The sequence below is a fragment of the Carcharhinus amblyrhynchos genome, chromosome 10, assembly GCF_965287045.1.
Source record: "Carcharhinus amblyrhynchos chromosome 10, sCarAmb.v2.hapA, whole genome shotgun sequence".
Taxonomy (NCBI): Eukaryota; Metazoa; Chordata; class Chondrichthyes; order Carcharhiniformes; family Carcharhinidae; genus Carcharhinus; species Carcharhinus amblyrhynchos.
The window spans coordinates 73,559,587-73,584,145 of record NC_137333.1 but is presented as its reverse complement, the minus strand read 5'-3'; the positions used below and the strand labels follow the sequence as shown (position 1 = coordinate 73,584,145).

Genomic DNA, 24,559 nt, shown 5'->3' with positions numbered 1-24,559 from the left:
TGACAATAGTTTCATTGTTATTAGACTTTTTAATTCCAGGTTTTTATTGAATTTAAATTGGTGGAATGTGAACCTAGGTCCCCATGATATTACCCTCAGTGTCTAAATTACTAGCCTGGTGACAATAGCACTATGCTACTTTGTGTTCTTTCAAAATAAACTTTAAAAATTTGCTATTTGAATCTACTCTAGAATGTTCTATTGTCTTATTTCAGAATTGCCAGACACACATCAGGGGTGTGATGGAATATTCTCTACTTGCCTGGATGAGTGCAACTCCAACAACACTTGAGCAGCTCGACAATATCCAAGACAAAACAGCCCCTTTTATTCGTACTACTTCCACAATCGTTTGATCTCTCCAACACCAACAAACAATGGCTACATGTGTACCATCTATAAACATGCACTGCAGGCAGCACTTTCCAAAGGCCATTGTTGCTACCTTCTAGAAGGACAAGGGCAGCAAATACCTGGGAATAATTACACCTGGAGGTTTCCCCTCACCATCCTGACTTGGAAATATATCATCGTTCCCTCACTGTCACCAGGTCAAAATTCTGGAAGAACAACCCCCCCACCCCAACCACAAACAAAAAGAAGCTGTACTTGCACTGCAGGGAGTGCAGTGGTTTAAGACAGCAGCTCAGCACCACCATCTTAAGTGCCACTAGGAATGGGCAATAAATGCTGGCCAACCAGCCACACCAACTCCTAGATAAGAATTAATCTAATTAAAATAGACAATGAAAACTGTCAATAGATTCCTTAATCTACAACTCAAATCTTTATGTGCAATTGTTTAAAATTTCATGGAAGTTATTTCTTCTTCTAATCTCCTTGGCAAGAGATGTTCAATCTTACCATTTGGTAACCATACTGTATGATTTTCTCAGTGTATTCCTCCAGCGTGAAATCTCCCAGGTCTGGTTTCTTTGATTCTTTTATAATCAAATCGTCCACAGTGAATTGCGTGGGAGTTTTTGAAGATAATCTAATTTTTATCCTGTTCAAGATCCTGTTCTTAGTTTTCTTCAACCATCTGCAATACATTGTGAATGAAAAGTTCAAATAAAAACGCAAACAAAAAAAAATCATGGTGATATTATGCAATTTCTGATAATGACCCAATGAGATCAAAAGCTCTTAAGCTTTTTGCTTCTTATAATTGAGGGAAACAGCCTTTCCACCTGCAATTCAGACAGACCAGTTTGAGAAAAATAAACTGGACTTATGTCATCCACAACAGTTTAAATATAAAATTAGCTGGGGATGGAAAGAGCGAGGTTGCAATTAAAAACCTTACATTGATCACCTCTTCCTCAATTATCCACAGATTTGAATAAAATTAGAACAAAGTCCGTTCACAGAAAAATGTTGCCGAGTTAATGTTGTTAGTCAACAAGGTTTGCTGCTTTGCTGGAATGGAATGAAATTATACATGTTGCTCATGCACATTAAACAAATTTAAGATAGCTATACAGATCTTAGTCTTCACAAAAATAAATTACAAAGAACAAAAAGTTACAGCACATGAACAGGCCCTTCGTCCCTCCAAGCCTCCACTGACTGAACTAAAACCTTCCATTCATCTGGATAGCCAGTGATGCCCACATCCCATAAATGGATACAGCTTCAGTTAATATAGCTAGAAGATGTCACTTAAGACACTTCTAACTCCTAATTTAGGATAACCTCATCTCTGAGCAGGTTGTTGTAATTTGAGAGATTTTATCAAATTGTTTTAATTATTTGTGCACATTGTTCCTCCATTCACCTCTTTTTAATGTATTTGTCAAAACATTCCTTAAAATTCACTACCGTGTCTGCTTCCACTATCTCCCCTGGCAGTGAGTTCCAGGCACCCGACATCCTGTGTAAAAAAAAAACTTGCCTCATACATCTCCTTTAAACCTTGCATCTCCCAGTTTAAAAACTTATGCCACCTAGTAATTGATTCCTCCACCCTAGGAAAAAGCTTTTGACTATCCACTCTGTCCATGCTCCTCAATCTTGTAGATTATCAGGTTGCCTCTCAACTTCTGTCATTCCAGCGAGAACAAACCAAGTTTTACCAACCTCTCCTTATAGAGAATGCCCATGCCAACGTGGAATCTGACAATCAGAAATAGAAACAGATACTCAGCAAGTCTGGCAGCTGAACATTTCATTAATTATGTTTCAAGTCAATGATCTTGCATGTCTAATCATCAAGAAACCCCTCCCTTCTGCAAAGTCAGGGTCTTTGTTTTTTCCCCTTTCTTCCTTTATCTCCCCAAAATGTATTCACCACATTTTTCTGGACTGAATTCCATTTATCGCTTTCCTACCTGGTCAAATGATATCTTCCTGCAGTCTACAGCTTACTTCCTATCAACTAGATGATCAATTTTTGTATCATCTGCAAACTTCAAGTGTAGGATTTTAAATCTGAAAGCATTGATTAGAAGCACGATGAAAACAAGGAATTTAAATATGGAAGTCTGCAGCCTTCCAGTCACAAGCACCCATCACCCTATGCTTCTTACCACTAAAATTGATTCTGGATCTAATCACTTTAGAAGATGGTGGTCAGTTGCCCTATTGAACCAAATGGTATTGGTATACCCACAATGCTGTTAAATAGAGAATTCCAGGATTTAAGTTTATTTATTAGTCTCAAGTAGGCTTACATTCACACCACAAAGAAGTTAATGTGAAATTCCCCTAGTTGCCACATTCCAGCACCTGTTCGGGTACACTGAGGAAGAATTTAGCATGGCAACTCACCTATTGTTGGATTTTGGTTCAACAATGAAGGAACAGTGACATATTTCTAAGTGAGGGTGTTAGGAGACTCGGGAGCAGAATTTGCAGGTGCTGTTGTTTCTATGCAGTGTGTGTGTGTGTGTGTGTGTGTGTGTGTGTGTGTGTGTGTGTGTGTGTGTGTGTGTGTGTGTGTGTGTGTGTGTGTGTGTGTGTGTGAGAGATATTGGTCCAGTTCAGTTTATGATCGACATTAATATCTAGGAGCATATTGATGGTGGGGAATTCAGCAATGGTAGTGTCATCCATTGAAAGTCAAGGACAGTAATTAGTCTCTTTTGTCGGAGATGGTTATAAATGATACTAGTCACTCATTAGCCCAAACCCAAATGCTGTCTATTCCTTGCTGCATGTGGACATTGGCTGATTCCAGTATTGGTGATATTATAGACAAAATATTAGCTAGGTCTACATTGAATGATTTACAACAGCTAATTAAAATAACAGCAAAAGTTCAGCATGACAAAGACTTACGGTATGAAAACATCTGTTAGAAGTTTGGGACATAGTTTGAAGATCATGAGTATAACAACTTGAATACCCAGTTCTGACATACAATTGTTCAGCGCGCCGCAATTATCTTCAAAATCAGTTAGTCCAAGCAATTGAAAAAACTGTTGATTGTTCTGTAAATAAATTTAAACATCAATGGTTAAATGCTTCTAAAAAGTCAATGTGAAGACTTTTTAACCAAAATGTTTCATGCTACCTTACCTACCTTTCTAAGGAATGCAATATAAAACAGGGATGAGTAACTGTTGGCAAAGTGGAAGGCAAACAGCTTTAATATCAAAGCATCATTATAGTTGGTCTGAGTCCTGTGGTTTTCTACAGAGAAGAGACTTTGTTAGTATTGGTGTTGCCTGGTACAAATTAGTATCAATAAAGCTTTATCTTAGAAAACAGATATAAAGTGTGGATTCTCAATAGCTCTCTTTCTCTCTTCTTCAAGAATGGCTCTGGTCTCTGTTGGTTGAATTTACACTCCAAATAAACAATAGAGCCAGACCAGTCAAACTGTAAATGATAGAGACAGAGAGAGAGAGAGAGAGAAAAAAAGAGAGAGAGAGAGAGATGCTAAGTACAGGATTTAAATTTTGTTACAATTGTACAGGGCTTTGGCAAATCTGCACAATTTTGGTCTCCCTATTTAAAGGGTGAAACATGCAGGGCTGAGGAGGCTGAGGCTATGAAAGGATTTGAAAACAAGGATATGGGCTTACAAAAAACTCAGGAGTTGGTGAAGTCGACGCACGGATCAATGAGATTTGGGACAAGTTACGATTCACCTATGGTGGGAGGAAGTAGACTGACCAGGAGAGCAAGGAACAAGTGAGGGTTTCAGCAGCAGATGAGCTGATGGTTGCGTGGGTCAAAACCAAGCATTGTTTTGGAGATAAAAATAGGCAGTATTGCAGACACGTGATAGGAAGCTCAACATGGGGTCAGAGGAGTCATGCTAAGTTGAAGACAGTTATCAGGCAACAAGAGTTTGCACAAGGGACCAAACAGAACAGCTTCAGTCTTCCCAAAATTTAGTTGGAGTAAATCTTTTCAGAATTGCCAAGATGGAAAGCTCAACTCCTAAGAGAGAAGTCCCCCAAAGAGGCACATCGGCTTCCCAACATCATCTTAGGAGATTGCCATGTGAACAACATCCTAACATTTGCTGCACGTCAACAGCCCATATCCATTTTAAATATTACTTAGTCATAAACATATTGTAGTGTCAGAAATATGAATATATAGTTTCTTACCCCAGTCTGTCATTTTAACTGCAATTATATGATATACCTGAAATAGAAGTGCTTATTGTTAAAGGATGAAGGCCACAAATTGACTTCCATTCTTATATAGTACACTTTATTAAAAAGGATACATTTAAAAGGTATATTCAAAAGCTTATTGAGGACTAAGTAGGTTCCTATGCATTGAAGGAAGACTGACTTAGTCCAATTTTTAACAAAAAGGAACATGTTGACAGTTTAACATTGTAGGAAAGCTGTTCAAATCAACAGTAAATACATTTTGGAGTTATAAATAAATGGAAACTTTGTGATTAGGGATCCCCAGCAGATGTCTAGGAAACACACGTCCAACCTCATTAAGCTAAATGAGTTCTTTGAGGAGCTCACCAGTAGATGAATAATGGTACTCCTGTTGGTGTTGGGTGCCTCAACTTCCAAAAGACGTTTGGCAAAATATGCATAGGTTAAATGAAAAGAGAAATCGCAGGATTACTGATAATGGATAGGTAATGAAATCCCATTGGGTATGAACAGAGTGGGTCTGACAAGAACTGTGTGGAGTTCCACAGGACTTAGTATCATTGTGACTTGTCTTGATCATTTGGACAGCAAATTTTTAATTTGCAGATAAGAAAAACGTCCACACAGTTTGGAATGCATCAATAAACTGCAGGCCAATCTAGACAAGCTACAGAAATTGGGCCCATGTTTGGTAAAACGTGGCTCAATATGAACTAATGTTGTGCATGTATGTAGGATTGCAAAACTGTGGGTGCATTTATGCCATGCAAGAGAAGCCCATTAGAGAGAGTGGATAAACTAAAAGAAAAGGCTTGAAGGTAATATTTGGTGACTTGTTACAAGTTGCATCAATAGGGGATTATGCCCATAATTGTGATCAGTAGGTATTATCAATAGGTGAGCATGCTAGGTGATTATAGGGAAATCTAAGGTTTTAATTTTTAAATTCTTTGTTGCTGGTATCATTATATTAAAAGAACACCTCTTTGGATGCATAAAGCTTCACAATGCACAAAGCTTTACAATTGGGGTATTTTGGGGGTTTTGGTCCCGATACATGGTAGAAGATGTGGAGATCTTGAGGAAGATGTACAGGATGACAATTTGAATGATTAAAAAAAAACTTACACGATGAGGATGGACTACAAGTATCTGGGCAATCTGCTTGCAAAATGCAGATCTAGAAGGAACTTAAAATGTTTAAGGACTCAGGCAATGACAGGTTATTTGAGATAGATCAGGATAGGGTGTATGCAAAATAGAATCCATAGTTGGAGATAGTTAGAGATAACATGAAGACCTTCATTCTGGGACTAAAGACATGTAATCTATGGATGTGTACTTTGACAAGTTGGAGTCAGAGTCAAAGTGTAATTCCAATTAGAGAGCAAGGTCTTACTTATGGGGATTCCCACAGAGACATGTGGTAGCATAGGAGGCTGCTGTTTGACCCATCATATCTATCCCCATTCACTGGAAGAGCTATCAATAAGGTAACTCCGCTCTATCTACTACCCTAAACGCCTTTAGCACATTTATCCAATTTCCTTGAGTTATTATTGACCCCTCTTTGACCACACTGTCAAGACTTGTTTTTTGTTTAAAAAGCTACCTCATGTTACCTCTGGTTCTTTGCCAACCACCAAAAACCTGTGTCCTTTGATTACTGATTTTTGCAACTGAAAATAGTTTCTTTGCATGATAATTATTCATGATTTTGAACATTTCAATCTGTTTCTGGCCCTGTCACATCACTGTAACGATCCTTAGGGTCACAAATTACAACCTATGTGACAGTGTTAATCTATTCTTGCTCAACTGGTCTGATGATGATCAGACTGTCCACTTCCAATGCCTGGTTCAATCCCAATGGATGTCTAGCTACGATTGAAGTCACTTGCAGTAGTTCCTCATCTTGCTGTCATGCCTCAAGCTTGGAATCTCTAAGGATCTATCTTTGGTTCCCCTCCCATATCTCAATTACTTGCTGCTCATCATAAATCCAAAAATATGCCAGGTTCCAGATGTAAGCAGGAAACATCCAGTTTTATTGCACCATGCATTGTTGGACATGATACTACGAAATAAGGAATTTCCTCCAGTTAAAAATCATGAAGATCAAAGCGAACATCTATCCTGCCTCCTACAAACTCTTCTTAGCCATGTGCTTCTGTACACTCCTTGGCCACTGCACAAATCAGACTGCTTGAAACACTGGTGTCCTATATGGCCCAGAACAGACTTTCTGATCCTCTATCTTCATCATCACTAGGCTGCTGACTCACCTCCCTACCATGGCTCATTTTTGCACTTACCTCGGTGACTTCAAGTCTCAACTACAAGAAATCTCCAATCCCCCAAGTCCTCGACACTAATCATCCCAGTTTGCTGAGGGACACTGGCTCCCATTACTGTCATTCCTTGAGGTAAAAGATGGAGAATTTTAAATCTATGGTCTTGCCCCCCCCCCCACCCCCCCCCCCCCCGTTCCACAACCCTTGGAGATCTTTGTACTCTCCTAATTCTGACCTTTATTCCCCTTTGCTCCAACATTGGGGACTGTGTTTTCAGTTGCCTTAATCTCAACCTCCTTTACAATACTACTTGAAACCTACTTTTCACCAAGCTCCTGGACACCTATCCAAGCATCTCCTTGTGCGCCTCAGTGTTTTGATAATTCACTTCTATAAAAGCAGCTCAATATTTTACTACTTTAAAAGGCACATGCTGCTGCTTATACATTACTTTTATCATCCTTTTTGCTAAATGTTTTGTAATTTCTTTCTCAAATGGTCTGGCTCTGATTCAAAGGTGATGTCCCTACCCCATCTGATAGGCCCCTCTACCCTATTTATTCCTTTCAAGATCATAAACCTCAATCATTCTTTTGGTTTCTCAATATGTAACCTGCCTCAGTCTTGCCTTGGAACACTAACATCACCCGGGTGAATTTGCACTTCACTGAAAACCAGTGTGTTCTGAGGGGTGTGATGCTCACACTGCACATAGTACTTCAGTATCATCTATACACACCTCAGTACTTACAGATGAACATACAAAAATTTATTTCTAACTAGCTTTGATAGTGTTAGTTAACTATAAAAATATTTGTATTTTTGTACTAATGAGAAGTTCTTCTGTTCCTACAGTGATTTGTCCATGTAGTTTATGTCAAAGTATCTAAACATTAGCAATGACCGCATAGCTCTTGATAGATAAGAGTTTCAGAATAAACTTGTTGAAATAGAACAAACTTGTGCAAATTCTAATTACATTTCATCGGGGGTTGTCCAACACCCATCATCTGTAAAATTACTCTTACATTTGTGGCAAGGGAATAAAACCCCCCCAAGGGATATTGGCCTTACAACATACCAAATGACAAACATATTTATGTATCTATGCATCTACACAAATAGCCTGAACTAAAAGTATTGAGCTAAATATTTACCATCAGTTAAGCTTTGGGAGTTTGGGAGCTGAAGTGATGGAGACAGCACAGTTCCATTACAGATGTTACCAAACGAGTTTATATTACCATATTAGTTCACTAGATTGTAAGACAAACCTCATCTCTAGAATCAAAGAGATTGGGCAGGTGAAGCCAATACTCCCTGGTACTTAGAAGAAATGAGAGAAAATCTAATTGAGGTGCACATAAGGGGATTGACAAAGTAGAGGTGGAGAAGATGTTTTCTCTTGTGGGGCACTCTAGAAAAAGGGGTCATAGTTTTGAGATAATGGGTGGCAGATTTCAAAACAGAAATGAAGAGAAATTACTTCTCTCAACGGATTGTAATTCTGAAAAATTCACTACCAGAGACACTGTGGTGGAATTCCAGGCATTGAGTAAATTTAAAGAGGTGGACAGATTTTTAATAAAAAAGGGTTTGAAGGACGATGGTGAATGGGGAGGAAAATGGAGTTGAGGCAGAGATGAGATCAGACATGATTGTATTAAATGGTGGTGCAGGCTCGAGGGGCTAAAGAACTCCTAGTTCTTATGATTGAGTGTTGGTCAAAAGGCAGAGAGAATAATCACTAACATAAGCACTTACCTTTGCTAAGATTATAATAGAGATTACATTGAGCAATGACGCACCAACTGTGGTTAGCAAAAAGCTCTCAATCGAGCTAGAAGTGGTTATTCGAAGTCTTGCCCACGTTTTGTAAATAACCACCCCAATAAGACTGGCAAATACCCAGCAGACCTATATTTTAAAAAAAGCAGAAAGTTAAACATCTAGAATGTGATTTAGTGATCTCATTCACTTTCAATGATATGTTGCAATCAACCATGGCGCACAATCACCTCAATGTATACTGCAGCAAGGCCCATCTTTGCATTCAACAGTAGAGGTTGCAATACATCTTGAGGGATGATTATGAAGCATAATGCATATCCTGGGTTCCATTGCCTTACTTGCACAGAGTAGAGCACCAAGTCAACAAGAACTTCAGTTGGAAAACCGATCTCAAAACTGTGCCCTCATGTGATTAGTGGACACGCTAACCTGCAGTCTTATCATAGGGACAAGTATGAAATTTATAGCCTTCTCAGCATGAAAGCACAATTGCACTATTGGCAATTCCCTTAACCAACATCAGCCCCAGTTCCAGAAAGCCAGTGAGGCATACTGAACTGGTAACTGCAGAGTCAAAGTGGTCTCAGGCCCAAGTTTCTCTGTTGATGAAAAACATTCAAGTCACAGCAGCATTCCACCTCATTAACCACTTGGACAAAACCTTGTAGGAACATGCAACTAACTGTGGGACTATTTCAGGTGAGCACTGTAGACTCATTTCAGCTATAAGTTAGTTGTGGGCATTTATGAAAGTTGATACAATTGTCAGTGGGGCAGGATCTTGCAGCCCTTCCCACTGGCAGGATCTACTGGACTGCTGAAGGCGACTCCCCCCCACCCCTCTCCAGTGTGTGGACATTGGTGGGATAGGGAAGATCCTGCTGGCAGCCAGTGACGAGCCTCATCTGCCTCTGGAAAATATGGCTTGGGGGATGGAAAATCCCATCCCTAGTTTTGAAATGACTGAGTCTCCTGGTAGCTCTGTCATGAATGTGCCAGCAGATTAGAAGCCATCAGCCATGATCTTATTGAATGGCGGGGCAGGCTCGAAGGGCTAGATGGCCTACTCCTGCTCCTATTTCTTATGTTCTTATGTAAAGGGGAATCCCAATAACAAGAGCAACAGTTGCTGACACTCTAAAACAAGCACATCATGCTAATAGGAAATACTTTGGGGTAGGTGGTGGTACCTTTCAGGGAAGACATACATATTTTAAAACTAATAGAAGCCACGGAGACAGACAGCGAATATCTTCAAAAGGAAACAATGGTAAAATTGGCAATCTTTTTGTGGAAGCAACAGGTAGTATCCATCTAGCAGCCTGAGATGGATTGTCCAGCTAGCAGCCTGAAAGCCAGTGCCAGAAGCAAGGGTGCAGAGTATCTTTCAGAGGCAGTTAAATCACATACCTTCACTGAAGTGAGAAGAGACATTCCTCCGAATAACTATTCGATCATATAGTGTGGTAACTATAAGCTGGCTTTTACTTATAGATCTGTTAGATTAGACGTTGTTTGGGCAGAGGCAAGTCCTGAAGGAGTTCAGATCTTGTAAACATACTTTGGATCAGATGTGTAATTCCTACTTAAAAACTGTGTGAGTGTGTTTTAGTAGTCTTATAGGTAATTGTCTGAAATCATTAAAGTCCTGTTTGTGCATGTGTCTTTTCCTTATTGTAATAAAGGGTCTTTACCACATGTGGCTCCTTGCACTGTTCTTGTAGTCAAAACCATACACCACCACAAACTGGTGTTAGGACACCCTTGCAGTTATCAGTCAGGTTCAATATGAATTTGAACTACTTGCCAAATATAAATATTTAGATTTGTTCTACAAAATCATTAAAAGTACAACTTCAATCATGTATTACATGATAATGAAGAAACCAGTGCTTGTGGATGGTCTGTAAAGAGCTCAAGATAAATGAATGCATTTGCCACAATTAGGATAACAATAAAATGGATGTGCTTGTTTACACCAGGTTCTCCACTACTGGAAATCAGAACAATAAAAATTCCCAGTGCTGACTGCCATTTCCCACTTCAACTGGGATAACAGAAGTAGAATCATAGAATCAAAAAGATGGTGCAAAGACAAAACTTACCATCAGAGCCCCTACTAAAAATGAAAGTAGCATTTTTGAACGTCGCAGAGTACCTGGGTAGTAAGGTTCAAATTCACCCGTTACTGGGTCCTACAAAATTAATGAATAGCAAGTGAAACCACAAAAAGATGCTCACGTTACCCCAGCAATGAATTGCTTCATTTTCCCCCATGTAAAAGTAAAAAAAACAAAAAAATGCTGGAAAATCTTAGCAGGCCTGCCAGTATCTGTGAAGAGAGAATAGAGCCAACATTTCAGGTCTAGATGCACCTTTGTCAGAGCTCTGATGAAGGGTCATCCAGACTCAATGTTGGTTCTATGCTCTCCCCACAGATGCTGTTAGATCTACTGAGATTTTCCAGCATTTGCAGTATTTTAAAACACAATGTTCTACTTTCAGAATTTAACCCTTCAGTTATTTTGCCATATTGCAAGTCTAGATACACAAATAGTCCACTTTAAAAAGTTCATAACTTAGAAAATCATAATGTGATCAGGCAGAGTCAACATTGCTTTGGAAATCATGCTTAACTAATGAGTTTTTCAGGAAGTAATAAAGAAGGTGAATAAAGGGTCACCTGTAGATGTGAAGTACTTGGATTTCTAAAAAGGTATTCGATAAAGTGCCACACCAAAAGTTACCATATAAAATAAGAGAACATGGTGTAGGGGCAACGTACTAACATGGATAATGGAGTTAGCTAAAAGACTAGGAATAAATGGATTATTTTTGGGGTTTGGAAATGTGAACTTGTGACAGGAATAGAAAAGCAGTATATTTTTTAAAATGGAGGGAAATTGCAGAGCTCGGTGCTACAGGGTGATGTGGGGATGCTGGTATATGAATTACAAAATCACGGGTAGCATGCAGGTAGTGAGTGATTGGGAAGGCAAATGCTATGTTATTGCCAACACATATAGAAGTCAAAAGCAAGGATCTTTTACTACAGCTGCACAGGACCTTGGTGAGATACATCTGGAATACACCAGACAGTTTTGGTTGCCTTAATTTAAAAAAAAATTGCATTAGAAGCAGCACAGAGAAGGTTCACTTGATTCATTCCTGGGATTAAGGGGATATCCTAAAAATGAAAATTCAACAGGTTATGCCTATCCATATTGTTGAAGTTTAAAAGATGAAGAAGCAAAGTGATCTTAAAGGCACTTAATAGGGTAGACACCAGGAGGGAGTTTCCACTTGGAGTAAATAGAACTAGAGGATCAGTTTAAGAAGTCTCCATTCTGAGATGAGGAGAATTTTTTTCCTGAGGGTTGACATTCTGTCACCCAAAAAAAGGCAGGAAGAGCTTGGGTCATTGAATTTATTCAAAGCTGGGTTATTCTTGATTAATGCCGAGTCGAAGAATATTGGGGATAGACATGAAAATGGAGCTGAGGCCACAATCAGATTAGCCATGATCTTACTGAATGGTAAAGCAGGCCTGAAGAATCAAATGGCCCTACTCCAGCTCCCATCTTCCTACAAGAATTAATGCTTCACACTCTTCCTTGACAGACATACAAACTCAGTTTGGATTCAGGCTTAGTTGGTGTTTTCTTTAGGGTCTCTTCAAGTTCCAAATTTAATGATCTTTTGTAAAATCTGACCATAAATATGTTTAATACACAGTTTGCTTTAACAGTTCTTTGGGAAGAGAAAGGTGAAAGGACAAAGTTATATTAAGCAGTATACATGGAATGCTAAGTGTCAGCAAATGACAAGAAATCATCTAAATCTAGAGTCATAGTGACATAGGAGGAGGAGGTCACTTGACCATCCAGTCTGCGCCTGTCTTAGGGAAATCCAAGTTAGTCCCATTTAGCTACTCTACCCTCAATTTTATTTCCCCTCAAGCATTCATCCAGCTTACTTTTGAAATCTTTTATCATCTTTGCTTTTTCCACCCTCTTAAGAGCAAATTCTAGATCATTGCATTTTAAAAAAAGTTCTTCACATTACCACTGCATCTCTTACCCAAATCCCTAATCTTGCGCCATCAGAGTTTTCTCTTGTCCATTTTACATAAGTTATCATAGCCTTGTACATCTCCCAATCAAGTATCCCTCAAACTCCTCTGCGCCAAGCAAAACAACCCCAGCCTCTCCAACCTCTCAAATGTTGTAGCTGAGATTTCTCAACCCTGGGACAATTTGGGTAAACCTCCTCTTACACCATCAGGAGCCCACACCTTTTCAAAAATGTTCTGACAGAACTAAATGTAATACTCCAATTGTGGCCTAAGCAAAGCTTTAAAGTTTCAATATAATTTCCCTTGCTGTTGTACTCAACTATGACTACATCCTTGTACCTTCAAGGACCAGTTTACACAAATCCCAAGGTCACTCTGACCCTGTACATTGCTGCACTATTTCTCCATGCGGTCTTTCCCTTTTGACTAAATAAATCAACTCAACACTTCTTTGTATTAAATTCCACCTGTCAATTGTCCATCCATTCTGCTAGCCTTTCAATGTCCTGTTGCAGTCATTTTGCATCATCACTGCTGGCCATACCCCCCATACAGCTGGCAAATGCTGCTGATTTTACTCTGAATTCCAATATTCAAGCAAGGGTTAAAAAACAAATCTCACCACACTGCTCCTTCCCCCCTCATTTCCCTTGTACATATTGCATTTGGTTTCGTTCTTATATGACAGGGTCTGTGGTAAAAAAAGTCATGGTTTTGATTCCCCTGCCTTTGGGCCTTATTGGATTGTTCCTAGTTTTTAAATATCTGCCTCTTAAAGATTACCCATTTATTCATTACAGTTTTTCTTGTCAATTTTTTTTTAAAACACTGGTGAAGCCCGCTCTCATCCTATTGAAATTGCCCATCTTCCAGTTTCAATGTTCTCCTTTGGACTGTTCTTCACATTGCTAATTAAACACGGGTGATGGAGAGCACTCCGGTGGATGTCCCCCTTCAAAATAAGTACTCCGGCCTGAGTACTACCGGGGGGGACAGCTCATCTGAGGGAGGAAGCGATGGCCAGCTCTCTGGAGCTGAGCCAGTGAGCCAAAAAATCAAAAAGGGAAGCAGAAAGGTAGTGTTAATAGGGGACTCCACAGTGAGGGGCGCGGACAGGCGTTTTTGTGGACGTAGAAGGGAGTCGCGGATGGTGGTTTGTCTCCCTGGGGCTGGGATCCGGGATGTCTCTGGGCGGGTCCCAGACATCCTGAAAGGGGAGGGTGAGGAACCGGAGGTAGTAGTACATATAGGTACTACTGACGTAGGTAAGAAGAGGGAGGCACTCGTGAAAAGGGACTATAGGGAACTGGGTAGGCAGCTGAGGAAGAGAAAAGCGAAGGTAGTAATCTCAGGATTGCTGCCTGTGCCACGGGAGAATGAGGGGAGAAATGAAATGAGGTGGAGGGTGAATGCGTGGCTGAGGGACTGGTGTAGAGGGCAGGGCTTTCGGTTCCTAGATCACTGGGACCTCTTTAGGGGTAGGTGGGACCTCTATAGTAAGGACGGGTGGCACTTAAATACCAGGGGGACTAGTATCTTGGCGGGAAGACTGGCTAAGGCTACTGGGGGGGACTTTAAACTAGAAAGGATGGGGGGAGGGAACTGTGATGGGGAAACTGGGACGGAGGAGGTTCGCTCCCAGGTAGGGGAGGACCGCAGGCAGTATGGGAGGGAGGTTAGACAGGCGGTGGAGATGGGAAATGCCCAGACTGAGGGGCTGAAGTGTATATATTTTAATGCAAGGAGTGTAGTGAATAAGGTAGATGAGCTTAGGGCGTGGATAGCTGTTTGGGATTGTGATGTGGTGGCCATTACGGAGACTTGGATGTCTCAGGGACAGGACTGGGTACTTCAGGTGCCAGGCTTCAGGTGCTTCAGGAAGGACAGGGAGGGTGGCAGAAGGGGTGGTGGAGTGGCACTGTTGATCAGGGATAGTGTCATGGCTACAGAGAAAGAGGATGTCGTGGAGGGATTGTCTACAGAATCTCTGTGGGTGGAAGTTAGGAACAGCAAAGGGTCAAAAACTTTGCTGGGTGTATTCTATAGGCCGCCCAATAGTGACAGGGAAGTTGAAGTGCAAATAGGGAAACAGATTCTGGAGAAATGTTTTAATAACAGAGTTGTCGTGATGGGAGACTTCAATTTCCCAAACATCGACTGGAATATCCCTAGGGTAAGGGGTATAGATGGGGAGGAGTTTGTTAGGTGTGTTCAGGAAGGTTTCCTGACGCAGTATGTGGACAAGCCTACGAGGGGAGAGGCTGTACTTGACCTGGTACTGGCGAATGAACCAGGGCAGGTGATGGATCTTTCGGTAGGAGAGCATCTTGGAAATGGTGACCATAATTCTATCTCCTTCACAATTGCGTTGGAACGAGATAGGATCAGGCAGGCTAGGAAGGTGTTTGTCTGGGGTAAGGGGAGATACGAAGAAGTCAGGAAGTTACTTGGACAAATAAACTGGAAGGAGGCGTTCTTAGGGAAAAGTACCGAAGGAAGGTGGCAGATATTCAAGGAATGTGTGTCTGGAGCTCTGAATGACAACGTTCCGATGAGACGAGGGGGTTTTGGTGGGTCGAGGGAACCGTGGTGCACAAAGGATGTGTTGAACCTAGTCAGGAAGAAAAGGAAGGTGTACAAGAGGTTCAGGGAATTAGGAGATGTTAAAGATCTTGAGGAGTATAAGGACTGTAGGAGGGAACTTAAAAGGGAAATTAGGAGAGCCAGAAGGGGTCATGAGAAGACCTTGGCGGGTAAGATTAAGGAGAATCCCAAGGCCTTCTATAAATATGTGAAAGGTAAAAGGATAAGAAGAGAAGGGATAGGACCTATAAAAGGTGAGGGGGGAAAGGTCTGTGTGGAACCAGAAGAAATGGCGGAGGTGCTTAACGAGTACTTCGCCTCAGTATTCACAGTGGAAGCCGATCTGGGAGATTTTGTTATGGATTTGCAGCAGATGGAAAGGATTGAGTACGTGAATATTAAGGAGGAGGATGTGTTGGAACTTTTGAATTCTATCAAGGTAGATAAGTCGCCGGGACCAGATGGGATGTACCCCAGGATACTGTGGGAGGCAAGGGAAGAGATTGCAGAGCCCCTGGCGATGATCTTTGCGTCGTCAATGGAGATGGGAGAAGTTCCAGAGGATTGGAGGATTGCGGATGTAGTTCCTATTTTCAAGAAAGGGAACAGAGATAGCCCGGGAAATTACCGACCGGTGAGTCTGACCTCAGTGGTTGGTAAGCTGATGGAGAGGCTTCTGAGGGACAAGATTTACGAACATTTGGAGAGGTTTGACATGATCAGCTATAGTCAGCATGGATTTGTCAAGGGCAGGTCGTGCCTTACAAGCCTAGTTGAGTTCTTCGATAATGTGACTGAACACATTGACGAAGGAAGTGCCGTGGACGTAGTGTACATGGACTTCAGCAAGGCGTTTGATAAGGTCCCCCATGCAAGACTTCTTGAGAAGGTGAGAGGGCATGGGATCCAAGGGCCTTTGGCCTTGTGGATCCAGAACTGGCTTGCCTGCAGAAGGCAGAGAGTGGTTGTGGATGGGGCTTTTTCTGAATGGAGGTCAGTCACCAGCAGAGTGCCTCAAGGATCTGTTCTGGGACCCTTGTTGTTTGTCATTTTCATAAATGACCTGGATGAGGAAGTGGAGGGATGGGTAAGTAAGTTCGCTGATGACACGAAGGTCGGTGGTGTTGTGGATGATCTGGAAGGATGGCAAAAGTTGCAGCAGGACATAGATAGGATGCAGGACTGGGCGGAGAAGTGGCAGATGGACTTCAACGCGGATAAATGTGTAGTCGTCCATTTTGGCAGAACCAACGGGATGAACGAGTACACTATCAAGGGCAGAAGTCTGAGTAGTGTTGAGGAGCAGAAGGATCTTGGGGTCCGGGTCCACAGGACTCTTAAATCGGCCTCGCAGGTGGAGGAGGTGGTCAAGAAGGCGTATGGTGTACTGGCCTTCATTAATCGAGGGATTGAGTTTAGGAGTCGGGAGGTAATGCTGGAACTTTATAAGACCCTTGTCAGGCCTCATTTGGAGTATTGTGTGCAGTTCTGGTCGCCTCACTATAGGAAGGATGTGGAAGCTATTGAAAGGGTACAGAGGAGATTTACAAGGATGTTGCCTGGACTGGGAGGCATGCCTTATGAAGTTAGGTTGAGGGAGCTGGGACTCTTTTCCCTGGAGAGACGAAGGTTGAGAGGCGACCTGATAGAAGTTTACAAAATGTTGAGAGGAATAGATAGGGTGGACTCTCAGAGGCTATTTCCCCGGGTTGAAATGGTCGCTACGAGAGGACACAGATTTAAGGTGCGGGGAGGGAGGTTCAGAAGTGATGTTAGGGGTAAGTTTTTCACTCAGAGGGTGGTGAGTGAATGGAATCGGCTGCCGTCAGTGGTGGTGGAGGCGAACTCGCTGGGGTCTTTTAAAAGACTTCTGGATGAGTATATGGGGTTTAATGAGATTGAGGGTTATAGATAGGTCTGTAGGTTGGTAGGTGATGATGTGATCGGCGCAACTTGTGGGCTGAAGGGCCTGTTTGTGCTGTAGTGTTCTATGTTCTATGTTCTAAACTTGATCACACCCCAAGTATTCCCTTACAAACACCTGGCCCACCTCAATTTCAGCAATACCAACCCCATCGCCACTATTGCATATTAGGATCTGATGAAACGACAATAATCTCTCTCTCAAATGTCAATAAAACGAAGGAGATCATCATTATCATTGACTTCAGGTGGTGTGGTGGAGAGCATGCCCTTATCTACATCAATGGGGATGAAGTAGAAATGGTTTAGAGAGTCAAGTTTGTATGTGCCCAGATGACCAACAACCTGTCTTGGTCACCACATGCCAACATCATAGATAAGAAAGCCCAACAATGCCTGTACTCTCAGAAGATTAAGGGAATCTGACATATCAGCTATGACTCTTGCCAACCTTTACAGATACAACCAGAAAGAATGTTTTCTGTGGTGCATCACAACTTGGCATAGCTCCTGCTCTGCCCAAGGCGGCAAAGAAACTACAAAAAGGTCGTGAATGTAGTCTAATCCATCATGCAAACTATCCTCCCATCCACTGACTCTGTCTACACTTCCTGTTGCTTCAGAAAAGCAGCCAGCATAATTAAGGACCCCACATATCCCAGATGTTCTCTCTTCCACCTTCTTTCATTGGGAAAAAGGTGCAAAAGTCTGAGGTCATGTACCAATCAACTCAAGAGCAGCTTCTTTCCTGCTGCTGCAGATTTTTGAATGGACCTACCCTGTGTTAAGTTGATCTTTCTCTACACCCTAGCTACTAACACTACATTCGAATGGAATGCTTTGTACAGCACAAAAAACAATACTTTTCCTTGTATACTAATACATGTGACAATAATAAATCAAATTGAAATGTTTAATACAATCTATTTTAAAAAGTGACCCATGTTCAGTACAATGTTGGGGAAGGGGGTTATATTTTTCTGCCTTAGTTTTTTGAGGAGTGGGTAAGCTGGAGGGGGAAAAGAGTGTCCAGCAGAAGTCCCAAAATGACATTTATGCCAGCGAGATTTCCTATTGAAATAGTCCCTGCCCCTTAGAATGACACAATGGAGTCCTCCCATCATGAAGGGACATGCTGTGGCCAGGTTTTTTTTTGGGGTGCTGGTGGTGGTGTAGAATTTGTTTTTAATTTTAGTATTTTCAGATCGGGTCTGTCAGGGGCCAAAGGTTGTTAGTGGGACGGAGTCTCTGTCTCCAGGATTTCTTTTCAAACTACCTGTCAAAAAAATATGGCAGGAAGGGCTGGCAGTGCTGCCAATGGACTACACACCACTTTTCCTGCCTGAGTTGACAGTGTAAAAAGAAAATTCTGCCCAAATGTCCCTCCCATTTGTTGTACTAGTATTAGAAATAACTCAAGGCTCAATTGCTCAATGTCACCTCCAAAAAATTTCCCAGATAGCAGCAGGCAGGAAAAGCAAGATAATATAAATAATGTTAATAAGCATGCTGCTTAATTTACGCAATGAATATAGCACTAGAGTAAAACTAATATGCTTCAAACTACTGCATATTCTACTCTGAGCATGTAGAGAGTCCAAATAAATGTCATCTTTAGCAATTTTTAATTGAAATCTGTAGGAAAAAAGTTAAAGATAGATAAATTGTGTACACCAAGGAACATAATGGTTTGTGTACTGCTATTTATTCATTATTGGGGCACTCTTCAGTAACTGCACGGATATGAAAACTCAGCAATTCAGAAATTAGACACTGCTCTAAAATTTAGGTCAATAATTTTAGCAGAAAGTGCACAAAATACTACAGATGCTCACAAAACCCAACATCTCTATAACCATCTAGAAGAACAAGGGCAACGGTGGATGTGGTGTTTCTCGATTTTCAGAAGGCGTTTGGTAAGGTGCCGCACAAAAGGTTGTTACAGAAGGTTAGGGGGCATGGAGTTGGGGGTAGGGTGTTAGCGTGGATAGGGGATTGGCTGTCAAATAGGAGGCAGGGAGTGGGTGTCAATGGGTGCTATTTGGATTGGCGGTTGGTGACTAGTGGAGTGCCCCAGGGATCGGTGCTGGGGCCTCAGCTATTTACCATTTATATATAGATGATCTGGAGGAGGGAACCCAGTGTAAGGTGTCGAAATTTGCTGATGACACAAAGATTGGTGGAACGGCAAATTGTGCGGAGGGTGTGGAAAGTCTGCAGAGGGATCTAGATAGGCTGCGCGAGTGGGCAGGGACCTGGCAGATGGAGTACAATGTTGGCAAGTGTGAGGTTATCCACTTTGGTAGGAATAATGGTAGGAAGGACTACTACTTACAGGGCAAAAAGCTGCAGCATGCTACAGTGCAGAGGGACCTGGGGGTCCTTGTGCACGAGTTGCAAAAACCCAGCCTACAGGTGCAGCAGGTGGTCAGGAAGGCGAATGGGATGCTGGCCTTCATAGTGAGGGGGATTGAATATAAAAGTAGGGAGGTCTTGCTGCAACTGTATAGGGCACTGGTGAGGCCACAGCTGGAGTACTGTGTGCAGTTTTGGTCACCGCACTTGCGCAAGGATATTTTGGCCTTGGAGGGAGTGCAGAGGAGGTTCACTAGGCTGATACCGGAGTTGAGCTATGAGGAGAGGCTGAATAAACTGGGCTTGTACTCGTTAGAGTTTAGAAGGATGAGGGGAGATCTCTGAGACGTACAAGATGATGAAAGGGATGGATAGGGTAGAGGTGGAGAGGTTCTTCCCACTCAGAAAGGACAGTAGGACTAGGGGGCACAGCCTCAAGATAAAAGGGGGGCACAGTTTAGAACAGAGTTGAGGAGGAACTTCTTCACTCAAAGGGTGGTGAATCTCTGGAATTCTCTGCCGTTGAAGTGGTGGAGGCTGCCTCGCTAAATATATTTAAGAAGCGGGTAGATAGGTTTTTGGTAGGCAAGGGGATTAAGGGTTATGGGGAGAGGGCGGGAAAGTGGAACTGAGCCACTTCAGATCAGCCATGATCTTGTTGAATGGCGGGGCAGGCTCGAGGGGCTAGATGGCCTACTCCTGCTCCTATTTCTTATGTTCTTATGCAACAGATGCACAGGAATATCAGTTGCACATTTTCCTCAAAGTCACACACCATCCGGATTTTAAACTTCTTGTTCCTTCACTGTTGTGGAATTCCCTCCCTAACTGCACTGTGAATATGTATATACCACAAAGACTACAACAGTCCAAAAAAGGTGCCACATACCACTTTCAGAAGCAGTTAATGCTGACCTTGCCAAGGATACATACATTCCATGAACATAGGAAATAACGATACCAATGATCAGACAGGACAAGCTGAATGCTGTTGGCAGGTGGTGGTAATGGACAGCAATTCAAAAATAAAAAGCATCTTCTAAACTAAAGGAAAGAGACTTAGTGGAAACGGATGTAGATAACAAACCAAGGCCAAATGCATGAACGCCCCAGAAATATTTTCTTATGGTATTATGAATAATCTCTTCATCCGAATGTGTCAAAATCTATCACCACTTCCAGCAACATCTCTAGCACAAAAATCTATTTTTGTAGCAACATAACTGGGATGCCACCTTCTTTTACAATGTTCTGCATATGGAGCAGGGAAGAGTTAGCTTTAGACACCTGGAACCAAAACTTGAATATCATTGGCTTGGCTAGTCTCAGATGTCCACGTCCAAATTAAAGATTTCCACAGAGGGAAATTAAGAATTCAGCCTCCCTGGAAGATAAACTATTTCTTGCTGTAATGTAAACATACCAAGTACAGACACATCTAAATGTCAATTTACTGATGACATTTCTTTAATTGTTTTGGCTACAACTAGTGTTTCATCATTTTGTAATGGCCCATCAGGAGGCATTCCAAAATTCATAGAATCACACCGTGCAGAACCTTTGGCCAATGAGTCTGAACTGACATGAGAAACATTTAAATGCCCATTCAATTCTGTAGCCCTGAAATGTCATGACATACCAAGTGCTCATTCAGATACTTTTTTAAAAAGGATGAGGCAACGCACCCCTACTACCCTCCTAGGCAGCGCATTCCAGACCATCACCACCCTCTGGTCAAAAAAAGGTTTTCCTCACATCCCCCAAACCCTCCTGCCCTTCACCTTGAACTCTGTCCTCTCACGACTGATCCTTCAATTAAGGAGAAGAGCTGCTCCCTATCCACCCTGTCCACGTCCTTCAATCTTGAACAACTTAATCAGGCCACCCCTCAGTCTTCTCTGCTCCAAAAATGACCCAAGTTTATCCAAACTGTCTTCACATCTTAAACATTCCATCCCAGGCAGCATCCTGGTGAATCTTCTGTGCACCCATCCAGTTCAAATCAGATCCTTCCTATTATGTGGCAACCAGGACCACACAGTACTCTAGTTAAATTCTATAGTTGCCAAGGGAAAATGCCACATTGAAACTATTAGGCATGTTTAATAACTAGCACACAATTGCCCAAAAGTCATTTTCACTGGGCACAGGATGGTGTGTGACTTGGGAGTGAATATTACAGCTGGTGATGTTCCTATGCATCTGCTGCCCTTGTTCTTCTAGATAGTTAAAGATTGCGGATTTTGATGGTGCTGTTGTAGGAGCTTCTGTGGTAACTTGAGCATCTGCTAAAATTACTGACCTGAATTGTTGAACAAAAATCTCTTTCTTGGGATTGTTCTCTCTCTCCAAATTACTTCTTCAGTGTGAGCTGCCTGTTCATTTGGCCAGAGGAACTATTCACGGAACTATTTTACAGAAGGATGTTCCTGATATCCTAACCAAAATATGTTCCTCTAGCCAACACATTCCCCCTCCCCCCACTCAACAAGTAACACTAATTTAAAATCAACTGATCAAAAATAAAACTAAAGTATCCTTCATTCCATCTTCATACAATTCCAGAAGACTGAATGAGTTGGCAGCAATACACAACCAAAGACATCTGTTGGGATTCTTCCAAAAAAAATTCCCGATTTGTGGGAAAATGAGAGAGTATATTTTGCTAGTGTTTTTAAGCGCAATTTCAAGAATGAATCTCTGACTTTGTGCACTGCAGTGTGCCTCAGTATGATGCCCTCTGGTAAACATGAGAGGCCATCAGCATAGTGCTAAGTGGGCCACTCCGATCTGTCAGAGCAACGATCGGCACACACACAGTGGCACACATTCCTGGCCCCCAGACAATGACTAACCTTGCAAACCCCCTTCTGACCGCTCCCACCCATACTGTTGACCTGGACCTCCTGGGCCAGCCATTAAATACCCAGCTAGCCCAGGTCTCCCAATTCTCCCCCATGTAACTATTAAATGTTTTTTTTACAAGATAAAATTGTATCCACCTCTACTACTACTTCTGGCAGTTTGTTCCACTCACCATCCTCTATTTGGAAAAAACTACCCCTCTGGACACTTGTATCTCTCCTCTCTCACCTTAAAACTATGCGCTCTCTTTTTTTAGACTCCCCTACCTCTGGTAAAAGATATTGACTATCTAGCTGATTTATGTTCCTCGTTATTTTATAGACCTCTATAAGATCACCCCTCAGCCTCCTACATTCCAGGGGAATGTCCCAGACTATCCAGCCTCTCCTTACAACTCAAACCATCGAGCCACAGTAGCATCCTAGTAAATCTCTTTTGCACTCTTAGTTTAATAATATCCTTTCTATAATAGGGTAACCAGAATTGCACACAGTATTCCAAGTGCGGCCTTACCAATGTCTTGTACTACCAGACATTCCAACTCCTATATTCAATGTTCTAACCAACGAAACCAAGCATCTGAATGTTTTCTTCACCACTTTGTCCACCTGCGATTCCACTTTCAAGGAGCTATGAACATGTACCCCTAAATCTTTGTTCTCTAACGCTCCCCAATGCCCTTCCATTAACAGGTTGAACCACGACAGGACTTAATCTACCAAAATGCATCACTTCACATGTCTAAATTAAACTCCATCCTCCATTCGTCAGCCCACTATCCCAATTGATCAAGATCCCATTGCAATTGGAGATAAATTTTCTTCACTGTCCACTATGCCACCAATCTTGGTGTCATCTGCAAACTTACTAACCATGCCTCCTTTATTCTCATCCAAATCATTAAATATAAAAGTGACAAATAGCGGACCCAGCACTTATCCTTAAGACACATTGCTGGTCACAGGCCTCTAGTTGGATAAACAACCCTCTACAACTATCCTCTGGCTTCTGTCAAGAGGCCAATTTTGTATGCATTTAGATACCTCACCCTGGATCCCATGAAATTTAATCTTACGCAACAACCTACCATGCGTTACCTTGTCAAAGGCCTTGCTAAAGTCCATGTCGACAACATCAACTGCACTGCCCTCATTTACCTTCTTGGTTACCCCTTCAAACAAACTCAAATTTATGATTGATTTTCCACTCAAAGCCAAAAACTTAAGAGGAATTAGGCCAGTTTCTAATGCCCATGTGGACAAATAGGGTTACCTCATACATTTAAAAACAAAATCATTGTTGCTTAGATGATCCTAAAAAATTGGGTTAATTTTGATGTAGTTGTGTTGTCTCTGGTAACTCAGCCTTCTGGCAACTTGCCCACATCATGCCTCACACATTGCAAGATTAGTTGGATATTGAAGAAGAGAGTACAAGCAGAGCATTTTTTCCTCCTGAATTTCTTAAATGGAAGGTCTCCAAAAAACTTTTAACACATCAAGTTATGGACACTTTTTCCAGAATTTGAACTGCAGGTGCACTTTGATAACATTCTTTCAAGGAACTACAAAGTTGACCAAGAGTGGAGAAATGGTCAGTAATTGTGTGTCGGATTAAAACTGGTGTTGCTGTGGAGAGAGCCTTCAATTTAAAGAATAAGGACTACAGATAAGAATTCATCTCGTCTACATTACAGCTAACTGGCTTTGTACTCACTGTCGAATGTTCCAATACATTTAACATCTTTAGTAGCAATACGTAAAGCTGAAATAAAAGGTTGTTGAACTTTGTTTTTAAAGAGATGAATAATGTCTATGTCAGTAAACAATAAATTGTCAATTTCATAAAATCTAGTAATTCTTCAGGCAAAGAAATTTATAACGTCGTGTTACAGTTTTCTGATCAATAGGGTAAATTAGAGTCAAATTCTGATGGGAAGATTTGCTTACCTATAGATTACAGAATTTCTTACTCGCCTGGTGGAGTCATCCATTAAATGGCTTTCAGCTAATGGGAGAAATGCTCCGCCCTCATGCATATACAGGGTTATACATATATCACTTAAAGCCAGATGTGGCAATTAGATAAGTTGCCTTACT

The 24,559-nt window shown here is 41.6% G+C and overlaps 1 protein-coding gene across 1 annotated transcript in view; it reads right to left on the bottom strand.

Annotated features, from left to right (window-relative positions):
• Positions 1-24,559, bottom strand: part of LOC145349304 (anoctamin-7-like) — a 57,060-nt gene that overhangs the window by 5,528 nt on the left and 26,973 nt on the right. Inside the window, exons 10-16 of the mRNA XM_080197805.1 lie at positions 24,177-24,224; positions 10,765-10,854; positions 8,633-8,785; positions 4,563-4,599; positions 3,524-3,633; positions 3,280-3,431; positions 865-1,042 (exon numbers count right to left, since the gene is read on the bottom strand). Of these exons, the coding sequence (XP_080053931.1) occupies positions 865-1,042; positions 3,280-3,431; positions 3,524-3,633; positions 4,563-4,599; positions 8,633-8,785; positions 10,765-10,854; positions 24,177-24,224 (768 nt within the window). The remainder of the gene's footprint in view (positions 1-864; positions 1,043-3,279; positions 3,432-3,523; positions 3,634-4,562; positions 4,600-8,632; positions 8,786-10,764; positions 10,855-24,176; positions 24,225-24,559) is intronic.